This window comes from Myodes glareolus, chromosome 1 (genome assembly GCF_982192425.1).
Source record: "Myodes glareolus chromosome 1, mMyoGla1.1, whole genome shotgun sequence".
In the NCBI taxonomy this organism is placed as follows: Eukaryota; Metazoa; Chordata; class Mammalia; order Rodentia; family Cricetidae; genus Myodes; species Myodes glareolus.
Window position 1 is genome coordinate 134,521,280 of NC_142026.1, and position 25,892 is coordinate 134,547,171.

Genomic DNA, 25,892 nt, shown 5'->3' on the forward strand with positions numbered 1-25,892 from the left:
ACTTCGGTCACCATGAACTTGAAAACAAGTGTGAATTGACTCAGAAGTAATTCTGTTTTGGATACAGGCATGTTGATGTTGATCTAGCCTGTAGATAACATGGTGTGTGTGTGTGTGTGTGTGTGTGTGTGTGTGTGTGTGTGTGTGTGTGTAGTATATAAAATCATGCTTGGAATTTTAGAATTTTTTCACAGGATGACCACCCCTCCCCGAAGGGTGGATGATCTGGAACTGGCCTTATTAACATTCACTATAAGCACAGGTTGCCACCCTAAGGTGATGTTCAAGGATGCTGGAGTCTGCCTTGAGCAGCTGAGGGTAGCTCTGAGTGTCCTGCTGCAGTGTTCAGAAGATGCTGGGCAGGCGGCGGCAGAGTGCCCCTGCCCTCCACTGTAGAAGCTCCCTTTGGCACTGTCTTGCTCACCATGTTATAGACTGAAACACTGCTGTCTAAGTTAGGTCTGACGGCTAAAAAAAAATGCCAAATTGATGCACATGGTTTCCTGGGGATGGGAGTATATATACTTGTTCCCTTCCATTTCCCTGTGAAAACAACACGGGTTTGCAGACAGCTGGATTGGCTAGTTCCATGTCTGAAAAGGAGAGGAGTCCATAAGGCATCTGGTAGGCACTGCTTCTTCCTCCTGTCATCCCATCACTGCGTTCAAGGGGACATCGTGTTCAGAGTGTTCTGTGCTACAGCTGCAGGCTTCAGATTGTAAGGGGCAGGGTTCCCTTGAGTTGGATGATAGAACGATTTTTGGATTCAAGACTTTCCCACCATAGCGATTGCTCTGTAGACCCGGGTGGGGATAACGCCACTGCACACCATCTAAGCTGCTTCAGACTGAGCTGCCCAGATAATGCACACACAAAAAAGCCTTTTTATTTCCTCAAATCATCCACCTGTCTTGAGTCAAGTTTGTTTGCCAGCCCAGTCTTTACTTCACAACTGGAATTCTAATACTAGTTCTCATAATTAAATTTATAATTTTAAAGTGAATTTTAAATGGAAGACATTAAAAAAACCTCATCTACAATTCTATAAATCACATTGAAGTAAAATTCTGTCATCCTAAGGTGTCTAGTGGTTAGCAATATCTTTTCTTTTTGAGAGAGAGAGAGAGCTTTGGAGCCTGCCCTGGAACTAGCTCTTGTAGACCAGGCTGGCCTTGAACTCACAGAGATCTGCCTGCCTCTGCCTCCCGAGTTCTGGGATTAAAAGCATGTGCCACCACTGCCCAACATAGTTAGTAATATCTTAACAAGAAATCTAGTCATTGACATAACATATTCAAAGTTCATATGCAAGTTAAGGAACCCAATGAGTATCAATTTCCTGAGTTGGGTAGTAAAGCATCAGCAGGCAGGAAAGACAGACGAGAAAGAATGATGTAAGACAACACAGGTCTTTACATTGGGAAGTAGGGCTACAGACGTGTGGGGGGGAGGTCTCTGTAAAACCCCGAACCTGTCATCTGCTTACAAGTGGGGGAAGTTTTAGGGTACAAAGGGAGGGCAGGGAAGGAGACTGAAGCATTTCCCTTTCCGGCTCACAGTCAGCCATTGCTAGGGGGAACCCCTGAGCAGTCAGTCAATGCCAGGTGATTGACAGATGCCTCTCCTAGCGATTACTAGGGTCCCCCAAGGCAAGGAGGGCAGGGGCTAGGGAAGCAAGTTACTTAACTTCTAAGAACCTAATTACTACAGTTGCAACAATCATCACGTTCCAACCAAAACGGGAGAGCCTTACAGCAGGGCATGGCCCTGACTGACACAGGAAAGTCAGGTAGTGCAGTCTGTCAAGCGAGAGGCAAACAGAGGCGGGAAATCACCTCATTCTAGAATATTCTAATGGCAAGACAGAAGGAGGAGGGAGAATAAAGGCAGATAACTTGAGCTCACTGGGGCAGGGATTTTTGTCACAGGGCAGAGCCTCCCTCTCCGCACCCATCTCTGAGCATATGTGCCAAGCTTGTGCCAGGAGCATGGCAGGCTTCCCTCCAGGTCTAGAGCAATTCAGCTGGGTGGGCAGAAGGGTCTAGGAATGAAGAGCTGGGTGTTTGCTCCTGAGCAAAGGGTATTGGATTGCCTTTCTCTGGTCTAAAAGAGGGGAGGCCTGGCTTCCTGTCTGGGATTCCGATGATCTTCCTTCTGCTGAAGTGAGGAGACGCTGGTACTGGCGGCAACTTGTTTCTGAGACCCACTCAGGATGAATGAGTCGTCATCCTCAGGGCCAGGATTCTGAGACAGTGCTGAGAAGAGCCATGGGCCCGTGATGATCTGTCCTCTTTCCTCTTCCTCCCTAGACGACTTCTCAGGCCTGGAGACTGACACAGCATCACCCACAGACGAGGACTATGTTGTGTATGATGACGGTATGGAGTGGATCCCAAAACTCACACTTCTTTTCCCAACCGCAAGATCCTATTTAGTTAAAAGTATTTGATCCTGATTACATTTTCCTCTGGGACAGTGGCGGTAACTACCCCCCTCCCCTTCTGAGTCGCTCTCAAATTCGTAGTTAAGCTGAAGGAAAACAGCAAACCTGAGGAGCTGGCATGGCTTCTAAACAAGTCCCTTCCAAGCCCCTTGCCATGAAGCAATCCTGGTGCTGTCACTGCCCAGACTTCCCCTTCATCAGCATCTTTATTGGCAAGACCACGTGGTTTAAATCAGCATGGAGCCTCTTTCCTTCCTCACTCTTTTATTTCCTAACTAAGTGACATAGATGCAACCACAATGTGTTGATTTCTTTTCACAGAACTTTTCAAATGGTTTAGTTCAATACTGCAAAATGTCCCTGACCCACCTACGGCAGCCCCTTAAGAAACTGCACCTGCTCTTGGTCGTTACTCTTAGGGCCCTGGGGTTGTCTTGTCTCTGCTATTGAAAAGTTTACTTTGGAAACTTGCCCACCAGGTGTGGTCCTTTGCCATCCAAACTCAGGATATGCTTCCTCTCATCCGCTGGTGTCAGGTGTCCTAGCCACAATCCCGTGAATAATGTTGCCTCTGATGCTTTGTTCATTCATAATTAAGTTAGACTTTGATGCTTTGTTCATTCATCATTAAGTTAGATGCGGTGGCTTAATCCACTGCAGTTTCCAAATAAGGATTGATCTGAAAGGAAAACATCAGGGGTTAGGAAGCCCAGAAAGATTTTTCAGTACTTTGGGAAATACTCTCTGTCTTCTTACTATCTTTGAGCAGTTGGAGGGGATCCGTTTTATTTTCCTTTTTAAATATTAAAAGATTGGTTCTTTTTAGAGCATTAATCCCAGTCTCCTCCCTGAAAAATTCTGTACCTAGATTTTTTTAAAAGATTTTTTTCATTTTTTAAAGTTTATGTGTATGTGTTATATCTGAGTGTGTGTGTGTGTGTGTGTGTGTGTGTGTGTGTGTGTGTGTACTACATGAGTGCAGTGCCTCTGGAGGCCAGGAGAGGGTGCTGGATCCCTTGAAGCTGGAGTTACAGGCAGTTGTGAGCTGCCTGATACAGGTGCTGGGAACCAAACCTGAGTCTTCTGCAAGAGCCGTCCATCTCTCCAACACCAACAGATTTTTTTATTATTATTTCAACCTATTTTCTGATGTGATTTTTAAATTTATTTGTATTATACTTATTCAATAATTATTCATGTGCACATATGTGTATTGTATGAGTATATAAGGACCACATGAGTGCAGGTGCATATGGAGGCCAAAGGATGTCAGGTCCCCTGGAACTGGAGGTGCTAAAGGTTGTGAGCCACCTGCTAAGGGTGCTGGGAACTGAATCCAGGTCCTGCTTAGGCAGTAAGTGAGACATTGACACATCTCTCTCACCCTGGTGTGATCTTTAATGTCCTTAAAAGGAGAAGAAATTCAGGTAAGGACTAGACTTGGGCATGAGCACAGTCTGGGAATTTCTGAAGGTCTCTAGTTTCTGTTCCCCAAACTTCATTTTTGTGGGTATTTGTGTTCTTTTGTTCTCTCTCTCGCTCGCTCTCTCTCTCTCTCTTTCTCTCTCGTCTCTCACTTTTAATATGCAGCTGCGTATAGCGGTTGTTCAGAGTGTATGTGTGTGTCTGTGTGTGCAGGAGGAGAATATGTGTGTATGTGTGTTGTGTGGGGAGGTGTCTTTGTGTGTGGTGAGTGTAATATTATATATTACAGTTGTGTGTATGCCTATATGTAACATCTGTATATTTGCATGTTGTGTGTGTATATCTGTGTATATGTGTGGTATATGTGCTGTCTATGTGTGTGGGTGTAGTATAGCAATACATGTGGTGTGTGATAAATATATATGCATGTGTATATATGTAAAAGTAAGTATGTGTGTATTAGTGTATGGTATAGGGGATAGTCTGGAATGGTGTGGTTGGGTGTGTTGTTTGTGTGTGTGTATTTGTGTGGGTTTACAGTTGAATCTTAAATATCCTTAGATTGTAACCAGTGTCACTTTTGGCAGCACCCTATTACAAAGACTGTATATCTTTTCAGATTATGGATCTGAGACCACGAGGCCCCCGACCACCATCACACCCTCGACCACTGCTGCCACACCGAAGGTCATCCCAGAGCAAGGCACTGTTAGCTCCTTCCCAGAGCAAGAATTCGATCTGGCTGGAAAGAAACGATTTGTGGGTGAATGTCACTTTCTTAATCGGAGACGTTGGTTTTAACTTTTGACTTTGAAGGCAGCGTAACTAAGCCTTGGCCTGGCTAAGGTGGTATATTTTAAAAAAAAATGTTTCCCTGGGGTAAAATTTCCAGTTGAGGTAATTTAGTGAGCTCATTTTACTTAGATACACATTACTTTGCAAAAGTCTGCACTAACCAGAGACCTGTGAGTGCTCAACAGAGGACTTCAGCAAGTGTGTACCTATGAATATGCCAGCTCACGTGCCTGTACATGGGCACACAGAAGCCAGAGGACGCCCAATGCCTTCCTCCATCACACTCTACTTTGATCCCTTGAGACAGAGGCAGAATCTCATTGAATCAGAAGCTCAGTATTTCTATTAGGCTGGCTGGCCAGGGAGACTGCAGGATCTGTCTGTCTCCAGCGCCCAATACCTGGATTACAGAATGCACAGCTATGTCCAGTTTTTAATGTGGGCACTGGGGATCCAAACTCAGGTCCTCATGCTTGTAAAGCACACATTCATACCCATGGATCCATCTTCCCTGTCCTGTGGCCAGTCTTCTGAAGATGGCTGGACTTTAAGCAGCACAGTTTCCTAAATTCTGAACAGTGCAGCTTGGTGAATGCTGTCACTAGCGGTGACAATACGGCAGAGCCAAAACTCCCTGTCGGCAGTTACCGTCTCCAACTTCATCAACCTCATAGAATTGGGATCTGGAAATTCTTTTCTCTCCACTTCTTTCTCAGCAATTAAAACAATTTCAATGGAAGATTCTACGCAGCTGAACTCTGCTCTAGTCCCTTCCCAAGCCATCTTTTCCCATGCCCTTGATGAACTGCATTAATGAGACAGTTGGATTAATACGTTACTGAGTGGAGACAAGCAGCAGCCTAGATTAACACCACACTTTTCGGTTTCCAAAACAAATGTCCTGCCATGAGCAGAGAAGAAGTCTTGCCAGCCAAGAGGCAGTGACTGGGCGTCTCACCATGCAAGGGAAAGAGCAAACCCATTAGGCTGAGGCAGCATTCCTGGGGCTAAAGCCAGTGTTTGCCTGGTGTTCCAGCAGCCTGGAGAGTCCACTAAGCTCTCACTTCCCCTGCTGCAGCACAGCTAAGAGGGAAAGGGGCATCTAGTGGTGTCATTAGCCCTTCCGCAGATTGCTTCTAAAAACCAAGACACCTTCAGAAATTTCTAGTCATTTCCGTTAAGATTACTTGGGGGTCTTGGGTATACAAATCCTTAATGTCAATCCCTTGGCATTCTTAACTTCTCTTAGAACATAGTCAGAGATATGTGGGCTGGTAGCAGAGAGAGCCTGTTTGTCCCTGGCTCGTGAGCACATTCTCATACCAGGAGCCTCAGCTGTGATGGGGTACCAAGTTATGACTGGCATATTCCCAGTCTCCTGTAGCCCCTGTAATCATGTGGGCAGGAAGGGTTTCAACATGCCATAAATGTGAGAGCAGTAAACTAAGCAATAGTGCTGCAGAGGGCCACTTGAACCTTGGCATTGCACCCAAATGTCCGAGAGGGTTGTGAGGTTCACACAGCTCTGCAGGAGGCCACCTAAGGGAAAAGCTTGAAGCTGCCATATGGTTCTCTGGTCTTAAGATGGCTGAGGGAATGAAATACGATGAGGGAGACTAGCTAACTGACTCACAATTTCCAAATTTGAGGGCATAAGAATGCCGGAGGCTTATATTACATCAAATTGTAGTCAGAGGACCTTTCTAAATCACTTTGAGGTTGTAGTCATCAGTGTTGATGGGGCAACGAGACCTTTTTGTAACAATCAGATTTCGAGCTTTATGAGAGGCAGGGATTGCTCTTTGATTCTGCTTATGTATATGTGTGTATGTGTGCTTATTTGTATGGGTGTGGGCACACGTGTGTAGAGGACAGAGATTGGTGTTGGGTGTCTTTCTTGCTCACTCTTCACGATATCTATTAAGGCAATATTGTTTGTTGAACCCAAAGCTTGCCAATTATCACAGTCTAGCTAGCGCCAGCTTACCACAGGGGTCCCTTGTCTCAGCCTCTCAAGTATTGGATTATGGATGGTGGCCATGCCTGTTCCACCGTCACATGGATGCTAAGGGTTGAAACTAGGCCCTTACTCTGGAGCAGCATGTGCTTTACCCACAGGGCCATCTCCACAGCCACAGGATGTGCTCTCGAATTAGCATCAGGTGTCTCTGGAGTCTTGGCAGGGAAAGGCTAAGCTGTGGATCTGATTCCAAGGAACACATGCTATGATTCTGTTCTCCCCCATCAACCCCCAACACCACCAACAAACCAACTCCAACTGGACATCTCTGTCTTTTCCAGCTCCTTATGTGACATACCTCAGTAAGGACCCAGCAGCCCCGTGCTCCCTGACGGATGCTCTGGATCACTTCCAAGTGGAGAGCCTGGATGAACTCATTCCAAACGACCTGACGAAGAGTGACCTGCCTCCTCAGCATGCTCCCCGCAACATCACTGTGGTTGCCATGGAAGGCTGCCACTCATTTGTCATTGTGGACTGGAACAAAGCCATCCCTGGGGACGTGGTGACAGGTGTGTCCTAGGCAGATGCTCAGCGTTCCCACAGGTCTGTTTGAGAGAGGAGAGGCGAATGGGTGGATGCACAAAGGGGCAGGTAAAGTGGAGAAGACGGACATCATTTTCAGTGACACAGGGAGCACAGGTAAGTAGGAGACTTTTCTGTGAGTAGTAAAGAACACAGGCTGGAAGCCAGAGTCCTGAATTATAATTCCAGGTTGGTTTGTATGACCTTGAGCTGATAATACGTCATCTCGCTGGGACTTGTTTCCTTACAGGAAAAATAAATATCATTCTATCTTTAACCTATTATCCTGAAAATAGTCACACAAACTACTCGTTAGCCGAAATCCTGTCAGAGACGATGATGAAAACCTTTCTATCAAATTATTACTGAGTGTTTCCTTCTTCTGTGCTGCTGGCTGCTCCCACGACAGCCTGGGTGCTTCCCAATTCCTTTTGTGGGCATTGGGAAAAGTGGAACAACCCTAAGCATCTTGAGGCTCTTCTCTGGCTCTTGGCCTGTGAGGTCCCTATGAGTTTCTGTGACCCTGCCAAGATGGCAGTGGAGAACGAGTCTGTTGGGCTGAGTTCCCACAGAAAGAGAATTGATGAGCTCTGCGAACAGTCTCCTCCTTTGTGGGTGATTCTTCCCAGGCCTGTGAGCTGTGTACGAGGAAGGCACACATGTCGGCTGTGGATGTGTCTCTCAATGGCACGGGTAGTGTCAGAGGTTAGAGATCAACATTGTTCATCCCAAGTGTCATGCGTGTAATTCTACACTGCCAGTGATTTTGCTGTAGGACCCCCACATCGTCTTTTAAGGACAATGTTCAAGAATATTCAAAGTTTAGGTTTTTCTTACAGAAATTGTACAGGGGCCCGAGAGCCAGGGTAAGGGACCAGGAAATACAGTCCTCATGCATCCTGCCAGATGTGGGGCAAGTGTCAGTGAGGAGGGACCTGAGTCTTTGGCATAACTGATGGATGCTCATTTCTTGGTGTGTGCCAAGTGAGACCCTCTCTCCCTCCCTCCCTCCTTCCCTCCCTCCGTCCCTCCCTTCCTCTCCCTTCCTTCCTCTCTCTCCCCTCTCCCTCTCTCTTTTTCTCTCTCTCCTCCCCCCCCATCTCTCATGTGTGTGAGGTGTTTGTGCACATGTGTGTAGGTACATGTGTTTTGTATGTAGGGAAGCCAGAGGAGGATGCTAAATGCCTGGATCTATCACTTTCCACCATATTCTCTCGAGACAGGAACTGAACATGGAGCTAGCTAGGGTGGTGACCATAAATTCCTCAATCTTCCTGTGTCCCCTCTCTGCACCAGGAATGGGGTTATAGGAGGCATGTGCCCACACTCCGCCCCAGCAATGGGGTTACAGGAAGGCATGTGCCCACACTCTGCCCAGCAGTAGGGTTATAGGAAGGCATGTGCCCACATTCTGCCCCAGCAGTGGGGCTATAGGAAGCATGTGCCCACATTCTGCCCTGCAATGGGGTTATAGGAAGCATGTGCCCACATTTTGCCCTGCAATGGGGTTATAGGAAGCATGTGTCCACACTCTGCCCAGCAGTGGGAATATAGGAAGCATGTGCCCACACTCTGCCCCAGCTATGGGGTTATAGGAAGCATGTGCCCACATTCTGCCCTGCAATGGGGTTATAGGAAGCATGTGCCCACATTTTGCCCTGCAATGGGGTTATAGGAAGCATGTGTCCACACTCTGCCCAGCAGTGGGAATATAGGAAGCATGTGCCCACACTCTGCCCCAGCTATGGGGTTATAGGAAGCATGTGCCCACATTCTGCCCCAGCAATGGGGTTATAGGAAGCATGTGCCCACATTCTGCCCCAGCTATGGGGTTATAGGAAGCATGTGCCCACATTCTGCCCCAGCTATGGGGTTATAGGAAGCATGTCCCCACATTCTGCCCCAGCTATGGGGTTATTGGAAGCATGTCCCCACACTCTGCCCCAGCTATGGGGCGATAGGAAGCATGTGCCCACACTCTGCCCCAGCTATGGGGTTACTGGAAGCATGTGCTCACACTCTGCCCAGCTATGGGGCGATAGGAAGCATGTGCCCACACTCTGCCCAGCTATGGGGCGATAGGAAGCATTTGCCCACACTCTGCCCAGCAATGGGAAGATAGGAAGAATGTGTCCATACTCCCCTCTTTCCGTGCATCTGGAATCTGAACTCAGCTCCTCATGCTTGTGCAGCAGATGCTCTTTTCTGCTGAGCCACCACCCCACTGCCGTAACCGGAAAATGGGTGAGCACATATGACAGTCTATCAAAAATCTCCTTTTAAACTCTTTGCCTTCAGCTCTCTCACACGACTGCTATCCTTAAACAGCTAGATCAAGGTCAGCAACGGGAAATCGTAGATGAATGATGACCAACGAGTGAGGGTCACTGTAAATCTTCAGTCACAGCCACATGCCTGGGACTCACTGCCAGTATTCTTCACTTCATGTACAGGCCAACTGTGTAGTTCTACCTGGAAACTTGGGCTTTGGCTATCCTTTGAGTTCTTACTTACATATATGTTGTACAGTGATGGTTTGCAGAATCACATTTTCATTCCAATGTGTCATGGACCATATTCACCCTCTCCCCTCCCCCTTTAATCTCACTTTCTGCTACTTTCATGTCATATATATGATCTATCATCTCTCTCTCTCTCTCTCTCTCTCTCTCTCTCTGTGTGTCTATTTCTATCTATCATCTATCTATATCCATCTATCATCTACCTGTCAATCATCTCTCTATCTCTATCATCTATCTCTCTTGCTCTCTATGTCTGTCTGTCTATCTATCTATACATGCACACATGTATTATATCTCTTATATCTCTATCTATCTATCTATCTATCTATCTTACACATATAACAGAGAAAACAGGACATTTGTCTGAGTCTAGCTTAGTAAATACTAAGCGCAGAACACTGATTTTCCCCCACTTCGTTCTTCTCTGGGTTCACCAGAAGTTACTGAGGTGTACCATCCTGTCTCACGGTGATGCTTGCTCTCCTGAGGTCCTCACTGTATGCATGCATTACCCCTCCCTGTCATAGCTCTTTGTGATCTGGTTCTCTCTTAGCTTCAGCTGTCAACTCGACACAGCCCTGAATTATCCGAGGGAGTCTCAACTGGGGCTTTGCCTCTACCCAGTTGGCCCATAGAGACAGCTGCGGGACATTTTCTTGATTGATAATTGATGTGGGAGAGCCCAGTCCACTGTGGGTGGTACAATTCCTAGGTATGTGGGTGTGGGCTGTCTGGGAAAGGTAGCTGAGCAAACAGAGGAGGAAGCAAGCAGGTAAGCAGCATTCCTCTCTGGTTTCTGCTCCAGATTCCTGCTTGAGTTTCTTTCCTCTTAATGATGAAGTATGACCTGGAAGTGTAAAGTGGAATACATATTTTCCTCCCCCAAGTTGCTGGTGGTCATGGTGTTTATTGAACATCAGGAAAACAAACTAGGGCTGGTTCCCTGATGTTCACCAGCCTCCTCCCTCTTCCTGTTTCCAGGGTACTTGGTCTACAGTGCCTCTTACGAGGACTTCATCAGGAACAAATGGTCAACACAGACTTCGTCAGTGACCCACCTGCCCATTGAGAACCTGAAGCCAAACACAAGGTATGATACAGCGTTCCCTTACAAAGATACACTCGGACCTGTGAGCCTGGTCACAGTATTTGCTTGGAAACAAAGTCTCACCATTTCCCTGAATTCTTCCTTTAGCTTACAGGACACCAATGAAGGCTTATCATGTACCATGCCTTTTACTTAAGAGAAATTATTTCATGTATTGTAGCTATTACTTAACAAGTGGGTTTATTTCTTGTTTTCCCAAGCATTACCTTCCGCGAGGGAAGGAATGTTGTTTTATATGTTGGAAGAGAATTAATTCAGTTTTTAATACAACCTTGCTGTGTGACATTAGTGGGACAGTATTTTGTCAAATGTATTAATTATCTGACACTTAAGTGTTGTGATGCAGATGTTCAGTACTTTCTAGAAAGGTGTGTTGCATGCATTAGTAAAGGGTACATGTGTGTCTCCATCACTGAGCAGTGGCTGGATGAGAGCTTAGTGGTTCTGCAAAGCCAAAGTTTATGGCACTCAGTAAGAAATTGGCAATCTGGTTCACATGGGAGTGCGTGGCTGTATTCTTCAGTTGTATCACCTGGTTTGGGAGGTATGACTATCAGAAAGTGACCTGCTGGATGAACACAAGTGACCTACTGAACATGCCTTGACCAGGCAGTGGTGTGCCGGTAAACTAACTGTCTGGGCAGCTGGGCATGGGGTGGAGGGAATTCCTGGTTTATAGCATTTCCATGACTGTGGTCAGGTACTCCTGCTAAGGCCAATTGCACAACATCAATGGGCCTGTAGGATCCAGATAGCCACAGCACCACACTGTTGTATAGCGCCAGCAGGCTTGCAGAAAAAGCTCCAAGGAGCTGCCACAGGCAGAGTGGCAGAGAAATGCAGCAGATATGTACTAGAAGGGACAGAATCTGGCTAGCACCCTGCTACCAGGAGACGTCCCCAAAGCTGGGAGCACTCCCTGTGACATTTTAATGTGCCATTTAGGCTCACTGGAACCAAGCTTCCATAAACTGTTATGAATTGCAGGATTTGGCAAATGAAATGAAGCAACAAATCTGGGAACGGAGAAAATGCTTCATTCCTTTCTAATGAAATTAATGTTGACCAGCAATGAAAGTTAATCAGAGGAAATAAAAGCAACATGATCAGGTGAAATAGGGTCAGTGTGTGTGTGTGTGTGTGTGTGTGTGTGTGTGTGTGTGTGTGTGTGTTTCTGTGCGCAGGGATTTCTTACGTCGACAGTACTGCCACCAGACATATCAAAATACTGGGCGATGCCTTCCGGTGGGTTTGCCACATGAGCACTTGCAGCAAAAGTTGGATCCTTGTCTCTTGACCTCTCCCTGCCCTGCCTCCCCTGCCTGTGTACAATGTTCTTTTCATATATATTGCTGCCATACTGGATTTCTGGCATTTTGACTGCCAGGTGATGGTGGCATAAGGTGGCGATGTCCTTGTTCTGACCACGGCTCTGAGTCCAAACTTCATTCAAGCGATTCTTCCTGTTTATTTCGAGCCAGGGTTTGGGGCATGGGGATGAACGAGACGGAGTTCTCATAAAGTATACAGTCTTCGTGGGGTTTATTGTGTTAAGACGAGGACAGATATTAAGAAGGACAAACAATACAGATATAGACTTCCATAGTCAGTGTCTTGAGGAAGTTTAGGGAGAGTACATAATAGGGGCTTCCCTGTTCTCATGAACCCAGGCCTAGTTTGGTAAGACTCTGAGAAAGTTAGGTCTAAAGCACACAACAGTTAAGCCAGAGAACAAACAAGCAAGGTCAGGTGAGGTGGGGTGAGGCAAAATTGCCTCAGGAAGAGGGGGGCCCAAAGCTTGAAATGTTCTAGGAAGATGGAAAGTCTCAAAAGAGAATGAGGGTGAGAGGAAGATGGACAGTACCGGGCTGCATCTGCCCCATGCGCCCAGGCTCCATCTGCCCCATGTGCCCAGGCTCCATCTACCCAGTGCACCCAGGCTCCATCTACCCAGTGCACCTAGGCTCCATCTGCCCCATGCACCCAGGTTCTTCTGCCCCATGTTCCCAGGCTCCATCTGCCCCATGTGCCCAGGCTCCATCTACCCAGTGCACCCAGGCTCCATCTACCCAGTGCACCCAGGCTCCATCTGCCCCATGCACCCAGGATCTTCTGCCCCGTGTTCCCAGGCTCCATCTGCCCCATGTGCCCAGGTTCTTCTGCCTCCTCTGAGCAAACAAGGGCTGTTGGCTCTTGGGATGGAGTATGCAGGTAGGATATAGTATAGGACCTTCTCTCATCAAATTTCCTCAGGACCCTTGTGGACAGCAGCTGCAAACAGTCTGAGCAGTGTGAATACAATGGGCAGAACTCATGCCCCCCCCACAACCTCCCCTCCCCCCGCACATGGAGCAGCATCCTAAGTTGCTGTGAAAACTTTGGTACCCATTGTGCAGACTCAGCCTCTTTGGGAGTCCACCGCAGTGCTCAGAGCCTTTGACAACCAGCCTTAGAGCCTCAGGAGAGACAGGAAATCATCCCATAGGAGAAGCCAGAGTCTAAACGTGAGCCTTGGTGGCTTATAGCATAACCTGTTTGTTTTTTAATTTTTTTTTTAACTAAACAAAGACCCGACCATAGTTCCTCAGAGTCTGTATATTTTAAAATCCTATTATACAGTAGAAAGATTGTATAAGAACTCTAGGGCAGTCCCATCAGGGATGTGAGGAGCTACACAGCACAGGTGTCCCGTGTGCTTCTGATCAAAGATAGCACTTCTAATTTTTAAGTGGCTTCTCTTTAAAGAAAAAAGTCTTTGCAAAATTCAACTAGAATGAATGATGTGTGCCAACCCACCGTTGGAACTGCCATTGGAGTTTTTTCCTAAGTTTCTCCACAGCCACTGTTTGAGAGTGTGACTAATCAAGAAACACACACTGCTGGGCCCATTGAGATTTGGAAATGTGCTCTTAATTGTGCATATCTTTTTTTTTGAGGAATTGAAGTGAAAAGAATCAATATGTGAATAACTTTAGGTTTTACCAAGTGCCTTTTCTCTTCTTCAGTCAGACCACAGGAGAATGTCTCTGTGTGCTGTGAGGCCAGAGGTGCCCGTGATGATGTTCTTACCTGTGGCCTGTGGCCTGTGTGGTGTTCCTACCTGTGGCCTGTGTGATGTTCTTACCTGTGGCCTGTGGCCTGTGTGATGTTCCTACCTGTGGCCTGTGTGATGTTCTTACCTGTGGCCTGTGGCCTGTGGCCAGGAGTCAGTGGTACCCACCATATGTAAACAGCCCCTCCCTAAAACTTTGTGCTGTCTTTTAATCAGCACATGCACCTGTGCGCCTGACTTAACCAGGCCAAGAATTTTGAGACAGTTAAGTGAGACATTCCTTCTGGCCAAGAACTAGAAGAAAATGCTATTTCTATGGTTCCTAGAGCCACCATTCACAGATCCTATGGTAGCCTTGTGCTATGTGGAACTGCAGAGAGAGAAGTCACCAGAATTAGCAGCGGAGGTTCCAGCTGATGTGCTGATCCCCAGTTCTTCTTCGAGCATCAGTATTGGCAAAGTAAGATGCTTGGGGACTTCTTTTCCTTCTTGATGGACTAGCCAACTCAAACTATGCTTCCAAGAATATTCTCTGTTCTGAGACAAATTGTGATGGTGCAATAACACCTCTCTCCTCAGATTTTCCCCATCTCCTCTTCCTGAACAGGCTTTTCTTTCCAGAAGGTGCCAAAGCTCAAGGCAGGACCATCTCATTAGTTCTTATGAGAAGGATAAGCCCTAGCCATCCTTCCCTATAGACGGAAGTGTCTGTCCTACCCAGTCCTGCAGTCATTCAGTCCGAACAAAACACATAGAAGCTTATATTAATTATAAACTGGTTGGCCTATTAGCTCAGGCTTATTATTAATTAGCACTTACAACTTAAATTAACCCATAATTCTTATCTATGTTTAGCCAAGTGGCTTGGTACCTTACCCAGTGAAGCATTCTCATCTTGCTTCCTCTGCATCTGGGTGGTGACTGCAGACTGAGCCTTTTCTCTTCCCAGAATTCTCCTAGTCTGGTTGCCCACCTATATTTCCTGCCTGGCTACTGGCCTATCAGCATTTTATTAAACCAATACAAGTGACAAATCTTTGTAGGACACAAGAGTACTTTCCTACTAGTCACGTTATTGTTGAATCCACCATGGAGTCTGAGATGTTAATATTTGAGTTCTACTCTGTGCTGTTGGACCAGCTCCTCTTTCTTGGAGTTTATACTGGCAACGGAGTCTTAATCGGGTTTTTAAGGGATGAGCTGGGAAAGATGCCCAGTGCCTACCTGTATGATCCAGGAAATGTACCCCGAGCAGCTATCAGCCTTGTTTTCTATTCCATCCCCATCAGCCGCCTGCCTGGGCTGTGTTAATTGTACTATTTCAAGACATCATCAAAAATGAAAAAGTTTAGGAAAAAATATATGAGGATGACCTGCTGTGTGTATGCGTGGTGTGTGTGTGTGTGTGTGGTCTATGTGTGTGTGGTCTGTGTGTGTGTGTGGTCTGTGTGTGTGTGGTGTTTGTGTGTGTAGTGTGTGTATGGTGTGTGTGTGTGGTATATGTGTGATCTGTGTGTGTTGTGTTTGTGTGTAGTGTGTGTATGGTGTGTATGGGTGTATGGTGTGTGCATGTGTGTGGTGTGTGGTGGTGGTGGTGGTAGTGTGTATCTGTGTGTAAAAACAGACAAGCAAGACTCTAGAGTTTCTACAGAGGCATGCTTGGGAGGTTAGGAATCTGTCTCATTACTCAGAAGTCAAATCAATTTCTCTTTTAAAAGATGCTTTCTTTCAATTTCAGATACTACTTCAAAGTTCAAGCCAAAAACCCTCATGGTTATGGGCCTGTCAGCCCTTCCGTCTCCTTTGTTACAGAATCAGGTATGGGTACATTCTTCTTTGTTTTGATTTTGAAAAGTGAAATAAATGATGAGAGTGATGGCTATTGGTATAGTGAAAATTAAGACAAGAAAATATCTTATCTGCTGGGTGAGATCAGGTTTCTCTTAATAAAACAAGTATCCCATCTCCCATCTCCCACCCCCACCTTTCACCCCCACCCCGACTTCTCACCCTGCCCCCACCTCTTCTAGGTTAGAAAAGAACTGAGGTCAAGTTCTAATGAGAGGAAAAACCAATTTAGTTTTCAGTCTAAAGATAGATTTGACTCATTGGCATAAAATAGATTCAGAGCTTTCTTTGTTGCTGGATTTTTATTATTTGGTTGGTTTTGGTTTTATTGCAACAAAGTAGCCAAGGCTGACCTGGAACTGACTATCTAGTCCAGGCTGGTCTCAGGCTACTGAGTCCCGACATTATAGGCAGGAGTCTCCATCTGGTAACATTCACCTTAGATGACATGGGAGACAGCTGTCTCTCCAGGTGTCCACGTCTCCATCTAGGATCTCCTTTACGAAGGGACAGAGATGCCTGTGACACACAGAGTTGAACTTCTATTCTCTCTTAATACACTATCCCATATGTCCTTGCATTTGGAGTGCTGGAGGGCAAAGCTCTCAGGTTCCTGCACGGGTCCCAGGGACATGAGGCAGAGTGCTGGCCCAGTGCACCAGAAGGCATGGGTTTGAGCCCAACACCACCTAAAATGATTCTTTCTGAAGCAAAATTTCTTTAAAAGCAAGTTTCATACTCTTGGAAGTGATTTTTGAAGCTAAAGCACAGATAGTTTCAAAATAATAAATATCGTAGATTTTGAGTTATATTTAGTCCCAGTCACTGTTCAGACAGGAAGCATGTCTGTCACCACCAGGTGCTTCCTCCTGCTGTCCTGCACCCTCTGCTCTCTCTACTGAGTTCACAGCATCTAGTATTTGACATAAGTGCCCTAGAGTGGAGACCCATGTGCAGGGTTCCGTCAGAATCATCCATGTACCGTGTGTATTACTAGAGTGGAGAACCCTGTGCCTGGGTTCTGTCAGAATCATCCACGCACTGTGTATGTTACTAGAGTGTAGATCCCTGTGCCCAGATTCTGTCAGAATCATCCATGTACCGTGTGTGTTACTAGAGTGTAGAGCCCTATGTCCGGGTTCTGTGAGAATCATCCACGCACTGTGTGTGTTACTTCTTCGTTTCCCTTTCATCACTGGTCTGTATTTCTTTGTGCAGCAGCACCACAAAATGTCCATTCAGCCCATTCTGCTGCAATTGAAGCTATTTCTATTGTGTGTTAATTACAAAAATGCTATAAGTGTCTATATACAAATGCTTGGGTTTGTATTTTACCTTCTCTTGGGTAAACACTGAAGAATGGAATTGCGTGTAATATTATAGTATACAGAACCTTCTGAGAAATCACCAGACCTCCCTAAATATGAAGCTTAAAAACAAGAGAATTGATCATGAAGTTTTTACATGATTCATTTCTCTAGTTTTGAATGTACATTTGTGTGTTTGTGTGAGTGAGAGAAAGAGAGAATGTGTGTGTGCATACCATGGTGTGCATGTGAGAGAGATGGATTTGCACGCCAGAGTGTGCATATGAGAGCATGTGTGTACACACCAGTGTGCGTATGAGAACATGCATGTGCACATCACAGTGTGAACACCACAGTGTGGATGTAAGAGCATGTATATGCAGGCCACAGTGGAGGTCAGAGGGCAGCTTTCAAGGGCTGGTTCTCTTCTTCTACCAGGCAGGTCCTGGGGTGAAAGCCAGGTTGTCAGGTTCGGCTTATTTACTGAACCATCCTACCAGTCTGAAGCACTGATTGCTTTTATATCACACAATTTCAAAACGTTGTCTCTCCCAGAAACTCACAGCTTCATTGTCAAAAACAAGGCAGATGACCGAGAGTATTTCTCAAGAGAAAATGCTTACAGAATGAAACCTATGGGAAACTTTGGTATCTGATAAAACATTACTTTCTCTCTATTCCAATTTGGTTAGCTCTTTTAATTATAGTCAGCGTTTCAGCATATTTACAACTGTAATGTACATTACAAAACCAATTATTTCTTTTTCATCCACAGACAATCCTCTGCTTGTTGTGAGGCCACCAGGTGAGTTTCTCATCTTGAGGATTCTGATGTTTGGGTTGATGTGGGTGTAAGCTGTGCAGTCACCATGATGACCCACAGGTTGATGTGAATGTGAGATGTGCAGTCACTATGACGACCCACAGGTTGATGTGACTGTAAAATGTGCAGTCACTATGGCGACCCACAGGCTGATGTGAATGTGAGATGTGCAGTCACTATGATGGCCCACAGGCTGATGCGACTGTAAGATGTTCAGTCACTATAACAACCCACAGGTTGATGTGACTGTAAGATGTGCAGTCACTATGACGACCCACAGACTGATGTGAATGTGAGATGTACAGTCACTGTAACGGCCCTCAGGGAGAGACAGTGGCACATATCTACATCTGTGTGAATTTTTTTCTGACAACTTTGATTCATCCACCCTCTATTCTCTTTGTGGAAGAAAATGACTTGGAAATGCTTTAGTAGGACTATAGCTCTTGGCATCTATGAAAAGCTGTGATGGAAAGGCCAACACCTATAAAATAGGCGCTTGGTTTATGTGGTTTAATGGGATGAAAATGTCACAAAATGCAAGTATGCAAGTGTATCATGCCCCTCTCCAACCAAACAACTGAGTAAGTCTTGTGTTTCTAGTTCAACAGGAACAAAGAATCACCGAAAGAGCAGGACTCTAGGTGTAGGGACTTGGAGTCCTGTGGCCTGTCCTAAGGGTCAAATAAGCCAATATAGCTGCTTCTCCTTGAGGCTTACATCTGTCATTAGCAATGAGAACCCTTTGTTAAAATAACAAGATCTTAAACACTCTAGGGTTTTTAAAATGTGATACTTAGCTTTTTGTTGCCATGAAAAAACCCCAAGAAAACCAAAGGAGAAGGATTTAGTCTTGGTTTATGGTTTTGGAGATTCCAGAGCACAGACACCTGGCTCCCTCGGTCCTAGGCCTAAGGTGAGGTATAACCTTGTTGCAGAAGGTATACCAGCAAAGCTGTTCTTCACATCAGGCAGGCAGGTGGGAGGGAGAAGGGGATCCCTTCACAGCCATGCTCTGGTTACCTGAATCCTTCCCCAGGCCTCTCTTCACTCAGGTTTGAGTCTATCAGTGAATGGGTTAACCCACAATGACCTTAGAACCCGCTTGACCCAATAATCTCTTCATAGCCCATGAGAAGCCGACCAAGCCTCTAACATGTGAGCCTTAGGGAGATATTTTTAGAACTAACCCATAACACCCCAGTTGTACTCTAGTATTGAATAAGAAAGGGGAAATAAATAATGCATGCACATTTGCTCAGAGAAGCCCCAAGAGGAAGGTAGGCACAGTGGAAATGCCCAGTTTTCTGATAGTTTGTGTCTGATAACCCCCAGAACCCACCGTACCTTAGAGCATGTGTTTTGTGTTGTCAAGGTGGTGAGCCCATCTGGATCCCATTTGCTTTCAAGCATGACCCCAGCAACACTGACTGCCATGGTCGGCAGTATGTGAAGCGGACGTGGTACAAAAAGTTTGTGGGAGTTGTTCTTTGTAACTCACTAAGGTATAAGATCTACCTCAGCGACAACCTGAAAGGTAGGTCTGACACGTGGGTGGCTGTGCTAAACTTCTGCTGGGCACTGACTCGGAAAGCAGATGCCTTAGGGTATGTCTGAGGTTTGGGACTGTGAGGACTGTGGTGCAAACCAGTTTTGTAGACTCCGCTTTGGGATGGCTAGCTTTATACATAGGTGCCCACTGCATTTGGTGGATTAAATACAAAACCAACTGGCCTTATCAGTTTTTAATTTGTTTATTTTTCTTGCTAGAAAGGGTAGGTTTGTCAAAATCAAAGTCTTCCCTCCCATCCCCATCTCTGGAGATTTATCTGCTTCATCTCATCCTCTCTCTCTCTCTCTCTCTCTCTCTCTCTCTCTCTCTCTTTCTCTCTCTCTCGTTCTCTATCTCTATCTCTATATCTTTGTCTCTATCTTTGTGTGTCTCCATTCATCTCTTCCACCCATTTTCTCTCCCTTCAAAATCTCTGGGAGAGATTGTGCAATCATCTTCGGGATCCCAGTGTGGGAAACAGCGTTGTCCAACCCAGAGTTGTGCTTCAGCACCATGGACAGTACCTCGTGCCTGCAGCTGTGTGGGAAGTTTCTTCTAATTATACAGACAGGACTGGCTTCTAACCTCTACCGTGTCTTTCTTCCTTTCCTCTTGAAAGCTGAGGATTAAAAGGTCCATTGTTTGCAGGGTGGAGCTGCCTATATTGTTCATATACAAGCATACGTTAAGTGTTTAGTATACAAGATCTTGGGGGCTTCTCACAACACTTAATGGCATTTGTGCCATTACAAACATTTTTCAGATGTGGAAACTATGGGACACATGATTTAAATAATTCAAACAGTCTCCAGTGCTTGTTCTAAGTTGTAAGCCAGCTATGACACTCTCCAGTAGTCACTGACCTGTGATATACCCTCACGCAGACACATTCTACAGCATTGGAGACAGCTGGGGGAGAGGTGAAGACCATTGTCAGTTTGTGGATTCACATCTGGATGGAAGAACAGGGCCTCAGTCTTATGTGGAAGCCCTCCCCACTATTCAAGGTAAGAAGGGCAAAGCTGCTGTCTTATTCTGTGGGTGGGTGGGAGAGGAAAATTGTTATGATGAGAAAATACACGGGAGCTCTGCCTTTGATCTACGATTTAGAGATTAATGTTGTAAGCACTTTGGATCATAAAAGGGTAAAAATAAGGAATTGAGGAATTAAAGTATTGCCACCATATGTGGCCTTGAGAAACTGGGAATACAGAGGAATATTATATAAGACTCCAGCCCTCTTCTCAGAAACAAGCTCTGTCTCCAGGAAGAGCAAGCAACTGTGTGAACAACGGTGGCCAATACGATGTGTAAATGACAACAGATTATGCCACCTGGCTGTCCTCTTCTCAAGGGATTATGTTCTTTGTGAGCATATGAATTTAGGTTGTTAGGAGAGCAGTATGAGTGGAATCTTACAACACAGATGAACATGAACAGTGAACAGCGGAGTTCAACTTGAGTGAAGAGTAAGGATGAAACTCACCACAAGAGGCTTCAGGATCAGGGCACCAGCTCTCTGACGATGCATTGTGAGGTAGGAACACGAAAGCTAGCCACTGTAGTATGTCACAGATGAGCCCGGCCTTCCATGCAAACCAACAGCAGCTGGAAGGGGTCCAGCATCTTTCCATCGTACACTCAACTCTTGGTGATGTGGTACATTCAGGATATGATGTGCTGATCTATCAAGTTCTTCATTGTGGAAAAATATGTGGACTTTACACGAGCATCCCGGTTTAGTTTCCATTGCTGTGATAAAATACCATGACCAAAAGGCAATGTGGAAATGAAAGGGTTTATTTGGCTCACACATCCTGGTCATAGACTATCATCGAAGAAAGTCAAGGCAGGAACTCAAGCAGGGCAGGAACCTGGAGGCAGTGGTCATGGAAGAGTGTTGCTTATTGGCTTGCTTGGTTTGCTGACGGTCTGATGGAAAGATCTTCTCAGTTGAAGTTCCTTCCTCTCTGATGACCCTGGCTTGTGTCAAGTTGACAAAAATATCAACACAATGAGCTACCCATTTTCTAATAATTAAAATACACAGGCAGCAAAATAAGCATATTTAGAATCTTTCATCTAGAATAAAGAACCAATGTTATTTATTCACTTCTTAGATTTATTATAGAGAAATGCTTCAGGTGACTGTAGATGCGGGGGTGGGGAAGGGTGGCATTTCCAACCTGCAGTAGATGGAACAAAAACTAAGATGTGGGAAGATTTCACGCTATTCTGCAAGTCTGACAGAGGCTGTGTAGTGGCACAGTTCCTCCACTTCCTCTCTAGTCTTTCTATTAGGACTTAATCATCATTTTGGTTAAGATTTTTACCTGGTTAGGTGGGGCCAACTGGAAAATAAGACTAGATAATCTTCTTAGTCTGCTGATTTAAATTGTAATCTCATCTAACAATGCTTCAGTGGGAATGTCTAGAGTACTGTTAGGTCATGTAAGCCAGCTCAGTTCATCTCAATATATACCCCATATCTTTTCAGCTTTTGCAATGGCCTTGCTTCTGATTCAGTCCTGTGTTATCATGTTCCTCTGTGACTAAGTGCTAAGGTCGTGGTACTAACCATGGCTGGTTAACATGCTCACAGGTACAGTGGAAGCTAGCCTTTATTTGACAAGAATAAAGTAAATAATGGTCTGTGACGGTCATTCCACACCACTGGGTCCTGCATCACCACCCACCCGGTATGGACCACGATTTCATACCTTTCACGAGCTCTATAGTGTCCTAGGGGTTGAACACAAGACGCATATGACACAGACAGAGAGTTCGAGTCATTCTCAGGGAGAATGTCCAATTTTATTCAACTTAATTCAGGGTTAAATACTTTTGCCCCAGAAGTGGAGAGCCCCCTCCCATCCAGGAGTGAGATCAAGGTGTTGAGCCGCTGGTGCCAAGTGACAGGAGCTTTCAGCAGGGGGTACCGAGCTGGGAACTCTGACAGACAGATAGAAGGAAATTCAGGGTGCCTGTGAGAACCCTCCTTAGCAGGTGAAATTATCATAGCAAAGACAGAAACAAGGTTCTGAACTAATCCCCTCTGGCTGGCAGAGCAGGGGAAGCTAAGCTGGTTAGTGTAAACATTTCTTGCATCCTGTGCTTTGGCCTCGAGGAACAGGGAAGACAGGGCATTACAATGGTCAATGTGAGAGCCATCAAGCCCCCCAAAACATCTTGAGGCTACTGGAACATCCTTCTACATCAAGGAGTCAGCAATGCTCAGATGTTTTTTTTCTGGATAGTTCTAGAAGTCTGTAGCAAGGCAGGCCGGCTTGTTGGGGTATCTGTCCCGTCCGATACCCTATAGCCGGCATATCCCAAAGAAAATCCTGCACAGGACTCCATAAGATTTTAAACTGATTGGCCCATTAAGTCAGGCTTCTTATTAGTCCTTGTAACTTATATTAATCCATTATCATTATCTATGTTAGCCACAGGGCTCAGTACCTTTCTCAGTGTGACAGCTTACATGTTGCCTCTTTGGTGGTCTGCGTAGGAGTGGAGAGGGAGCTTCCTGCTTCCCAGAATACTCCCAGTCTCTTTGCTCCACCTCTACTTCCTGTCTGGCTTTCCTGCCTATGCTGCCTGCCTGGCCAATCAGCGTTTTATTAAAATATGATTGACAGAATACAGACAATTCTCCCGCATCAGAAGTCTACTCTAGGTTCTGGGACTAAAATCTTGAGCTGAGCAACTCTGGGAAGCTGGAAGCTCTGACCTCAGAGAACAGGATGGGAATGAGTGCTATTCAGAGTACACTGCTCAGTGAGTGCTCACTAGTGATTGGCTAAAATCACATTCTTTTGTGGTGAGTGAGAGAAGATCTGAATTATCCCCCGTGAAACATGCTTGGGGTAGACCTATTATTATGATGACACATAGCACAGTGTACTCACAACTAACACCCAGACTGCAGGATGAGATGTTTCCCGTCAGCTACTTTGACCATCTTCCTTCTCTTTCTTTCCCACTGCCTTTCCAGGCTACTACCGCCAGTACCGCCAGGAGCCTGTCAGCTTTGGCAACATTGGTTTTGGAACCCCCTATTACTATGTGGGCTGGTACGAGTGTGGAGTCTCCATCCCAGGAAAGTGGTAACGACAGGATCAGCTCTCTGCAAGTTCACCCTTCCGGCCTGCTTGACTTACTTGCACTAGGGACTATGGGCAAGAGAAAGACAGTGTTCCAAGCCCAATGCCCCAGGGTATCAGGAGGCCACAGGGTGGACACAGGGCATCTGGTCCTTTTCGGCCAGAATTTGGCCACATTTCTTGGTCTGGACTATAAATAGAATTCGGTTTTGCTGAAACTTCTTCTTCACGCCTTATCTGTAATCACACATTCCAGAGACATCAACCTAACAGCAGATCCAGTGTGACTTCCAGACTCTTCCGGCACAAAATTTGGACACTCCAGAATCTCCAGGGAACGGCACCGGTGTGCTGTGTTTGCTTTACAGAATGCTTTCTGCTTTTCTCGTCTTTGAAGCAGCTGAGTTTAAGCTTCACACCTGTCTGTATGAAGTAGAATTGAATTACTGAAATTACCAAAGAAACACACTCCCTTTGAGATTTACACTAAAGACTTATCCACCACTGGGCTAGGTGCTTCAAATCCTATTTGTAAATTCTCAATTTTGATATATATGTGTATGTATATATGCATATGCATATCTACACTCATCAAGAATATTGATTAAACTTGCTAAGTTCCTATTTGTTCTTTAGATGAATGTGTGACGACTATGCGGACAAAAGTTCTGTCTGTTAATATCTTTCTGAGGTGTCCAGGGGATAGATTTTCTGCGGAATATAGATTCTGTGCAAAGGTATGCGTGCTTCTATAGTTGCTGCTGGACTTGGGCCATGATGGAGGCATTGATGAACAACAGTGTTACCAGCAACCCATGCCTTCCTCCAGTCATTTAATATCATGGAGCAAATGACTTTATTACCTTTGGTGAAGTCCGCACGTGCGTGTCTGTGTGTGTGTGTGTGTGTGTGTGTGTGTTCATGTCTGTGTGTGTGTATGCATGTCTCTCCCTCCCTCTCTCTCTCTCTCTCTCTCTCTCTCTCTCTGTGTGTGTGTGTGTGTGTGTGTGTGTGTAGGCTTGTGTGCATATTTGCATGCAGGCATGTGGATGTGTGCGAAGGGGCCAGGGATCAACTCAGACATCACCCTCCGGGAGCTGTCCCCCTTGTTTGTTGAGACGAAGTTTCTCCCCAAGATCTGGGGTTTATAGATTATTCTGGGATGGTTGGCCAGTGAGCCCTAGGGATCTGCTTGTCTCTGACCTCCCCGCTGCCCAGTGCTAGGAATACAAGGATGTGACACCATACATACCCAGTTTTTTGTGTGGGTCCTGGATATTGAACTTGGGTTCTCATGTGCTTTCCTGACTGAGTTCTCCCCCACCCCTTTATCTAATGTATTTCCAGACTAATGAATACTTTAGGTTTAACGTGATTTTAAAGTCATATCTTTAAAAACTCAATTTTTGTTTCTGTCTCTCTGTCTATTCCTGAAGTAGAAGCATCCTCCTCCCTGGACTCTGGCATAGAGGTTCATTTAGATCCCTTGTTTCCACTGTTGTAAATGTGTTTGTCCTTCCTATGTGTCTCAGCTAGCCCTGTGTATGAAGGGCTTGTCTTCTTGCACTGAAATGTCAGCATCAGAGGAGTCAAGAGGAACATGAGCTGGGAGAAAGGGCTGCTGGGTCTGAGGGCCACTCCTGACATAAACCACAGGCAGAATGCAGTGCAGGAGTAGGGGGCTAGTGGTTTTCAGACCCCTCACTGTGCTGAGGTAAAATCGCATGTATCTGGCTTTTTGCAACTTTGAGACCAGCCTGTGACATTCCACCACGACCATTACACAGCGGCAACAACAAAGAAAATAGCCCAAGAAAAAGCTAGAACTTCTCAAAACAGCCTGCAGCTCCTAGGAGGCATGTTGCCACGGAGCTATGACAGGGGTCTAGCCCCACCTCAGCCCCAAAATTGTGCGTTTAGATAAAACATTGTGAAAGTTTTTGTATTTTCTGTAGGTCTGGTGAACAGGTCTCAAGCATGAACTCTGTGGATGACAAAGTCACCCTGCAGTGTCACAAGGTCATGTAGACCTGCTTCAGAGAGACACCTGTATGCTTATCCAAATTCAGTTTGCAAACTACGTAGGGATCTTTAAGTAGTTCTGGGAGGCTCTCACACATAATAGAGATTGTTAATGTAGATGCCTTAGTTTCTAAACTAGCCAGCATCCAAATACCTTTCATGGTGCCAGATTGATGGTAACCCAAAAAACATTTTCAGTAAATATATAATCTGCAGTGCTCTCCCCACAGAGGCTGCGATCTGGCTGCTTTCTCCACTCTCAGGAGAAGACTAGTGACTTGGGAACAAGAGACTGAAACACTAGAAGCAATTCAGGAGTGATCTCCAGGGTGATCTAACCAATC

General features: G+C 45.7%; 1 protein-coding gene across 1 annotated transcript in view; it reads left to right on the plus strand.

Annotated features, from left to right (window-relative positions):
- Positions 1-24,161, plus strand: part of Fndc1 (fibronectin type III domain containing 1) — a 91,490-nt gene extending 67,329 nt beyond the window's left edge. Inside the window, exons 18-26 of the mRNA XM_085685466.2 lie at positions 2,310-2,378; positions 4,488-4,631; positions 6,965-7,195; positions 10,712-10,820; positions 15,629-15,708; positions 17,821-17,850; positions 19,244-19,405; positions 20,305-20,427; positions 23,418-24,161. Coding sequence (XP_085541592.2) covers positions 2,310-2,378; positions 4,488-4,631; positions 6,965-7,195; positions 10,712-10,820; positions 15,629-15,708; positions 17,821-17,850; positions 19,244-19,405; positions 20,305-20,427; positions 23,418-23,533 — 1,064 coding nt within the window. The 3' untranslated portion in view covers positions 23,534-24,161. The remainder of the gene's footprint in view (positions 1-2,309; positions 2,379-4,487; positions 4,632-6,964; positions 7,196-10,711; positions 10,821-15,628; positions 15,709-17,820; positions 17,851-19,243; positions 19,406-20,304; positions 20,428-23,417) is intronic.
- The last annotated feature ends 1,731 nt before the right edge of the window (positions 24,162-25,892 follow it).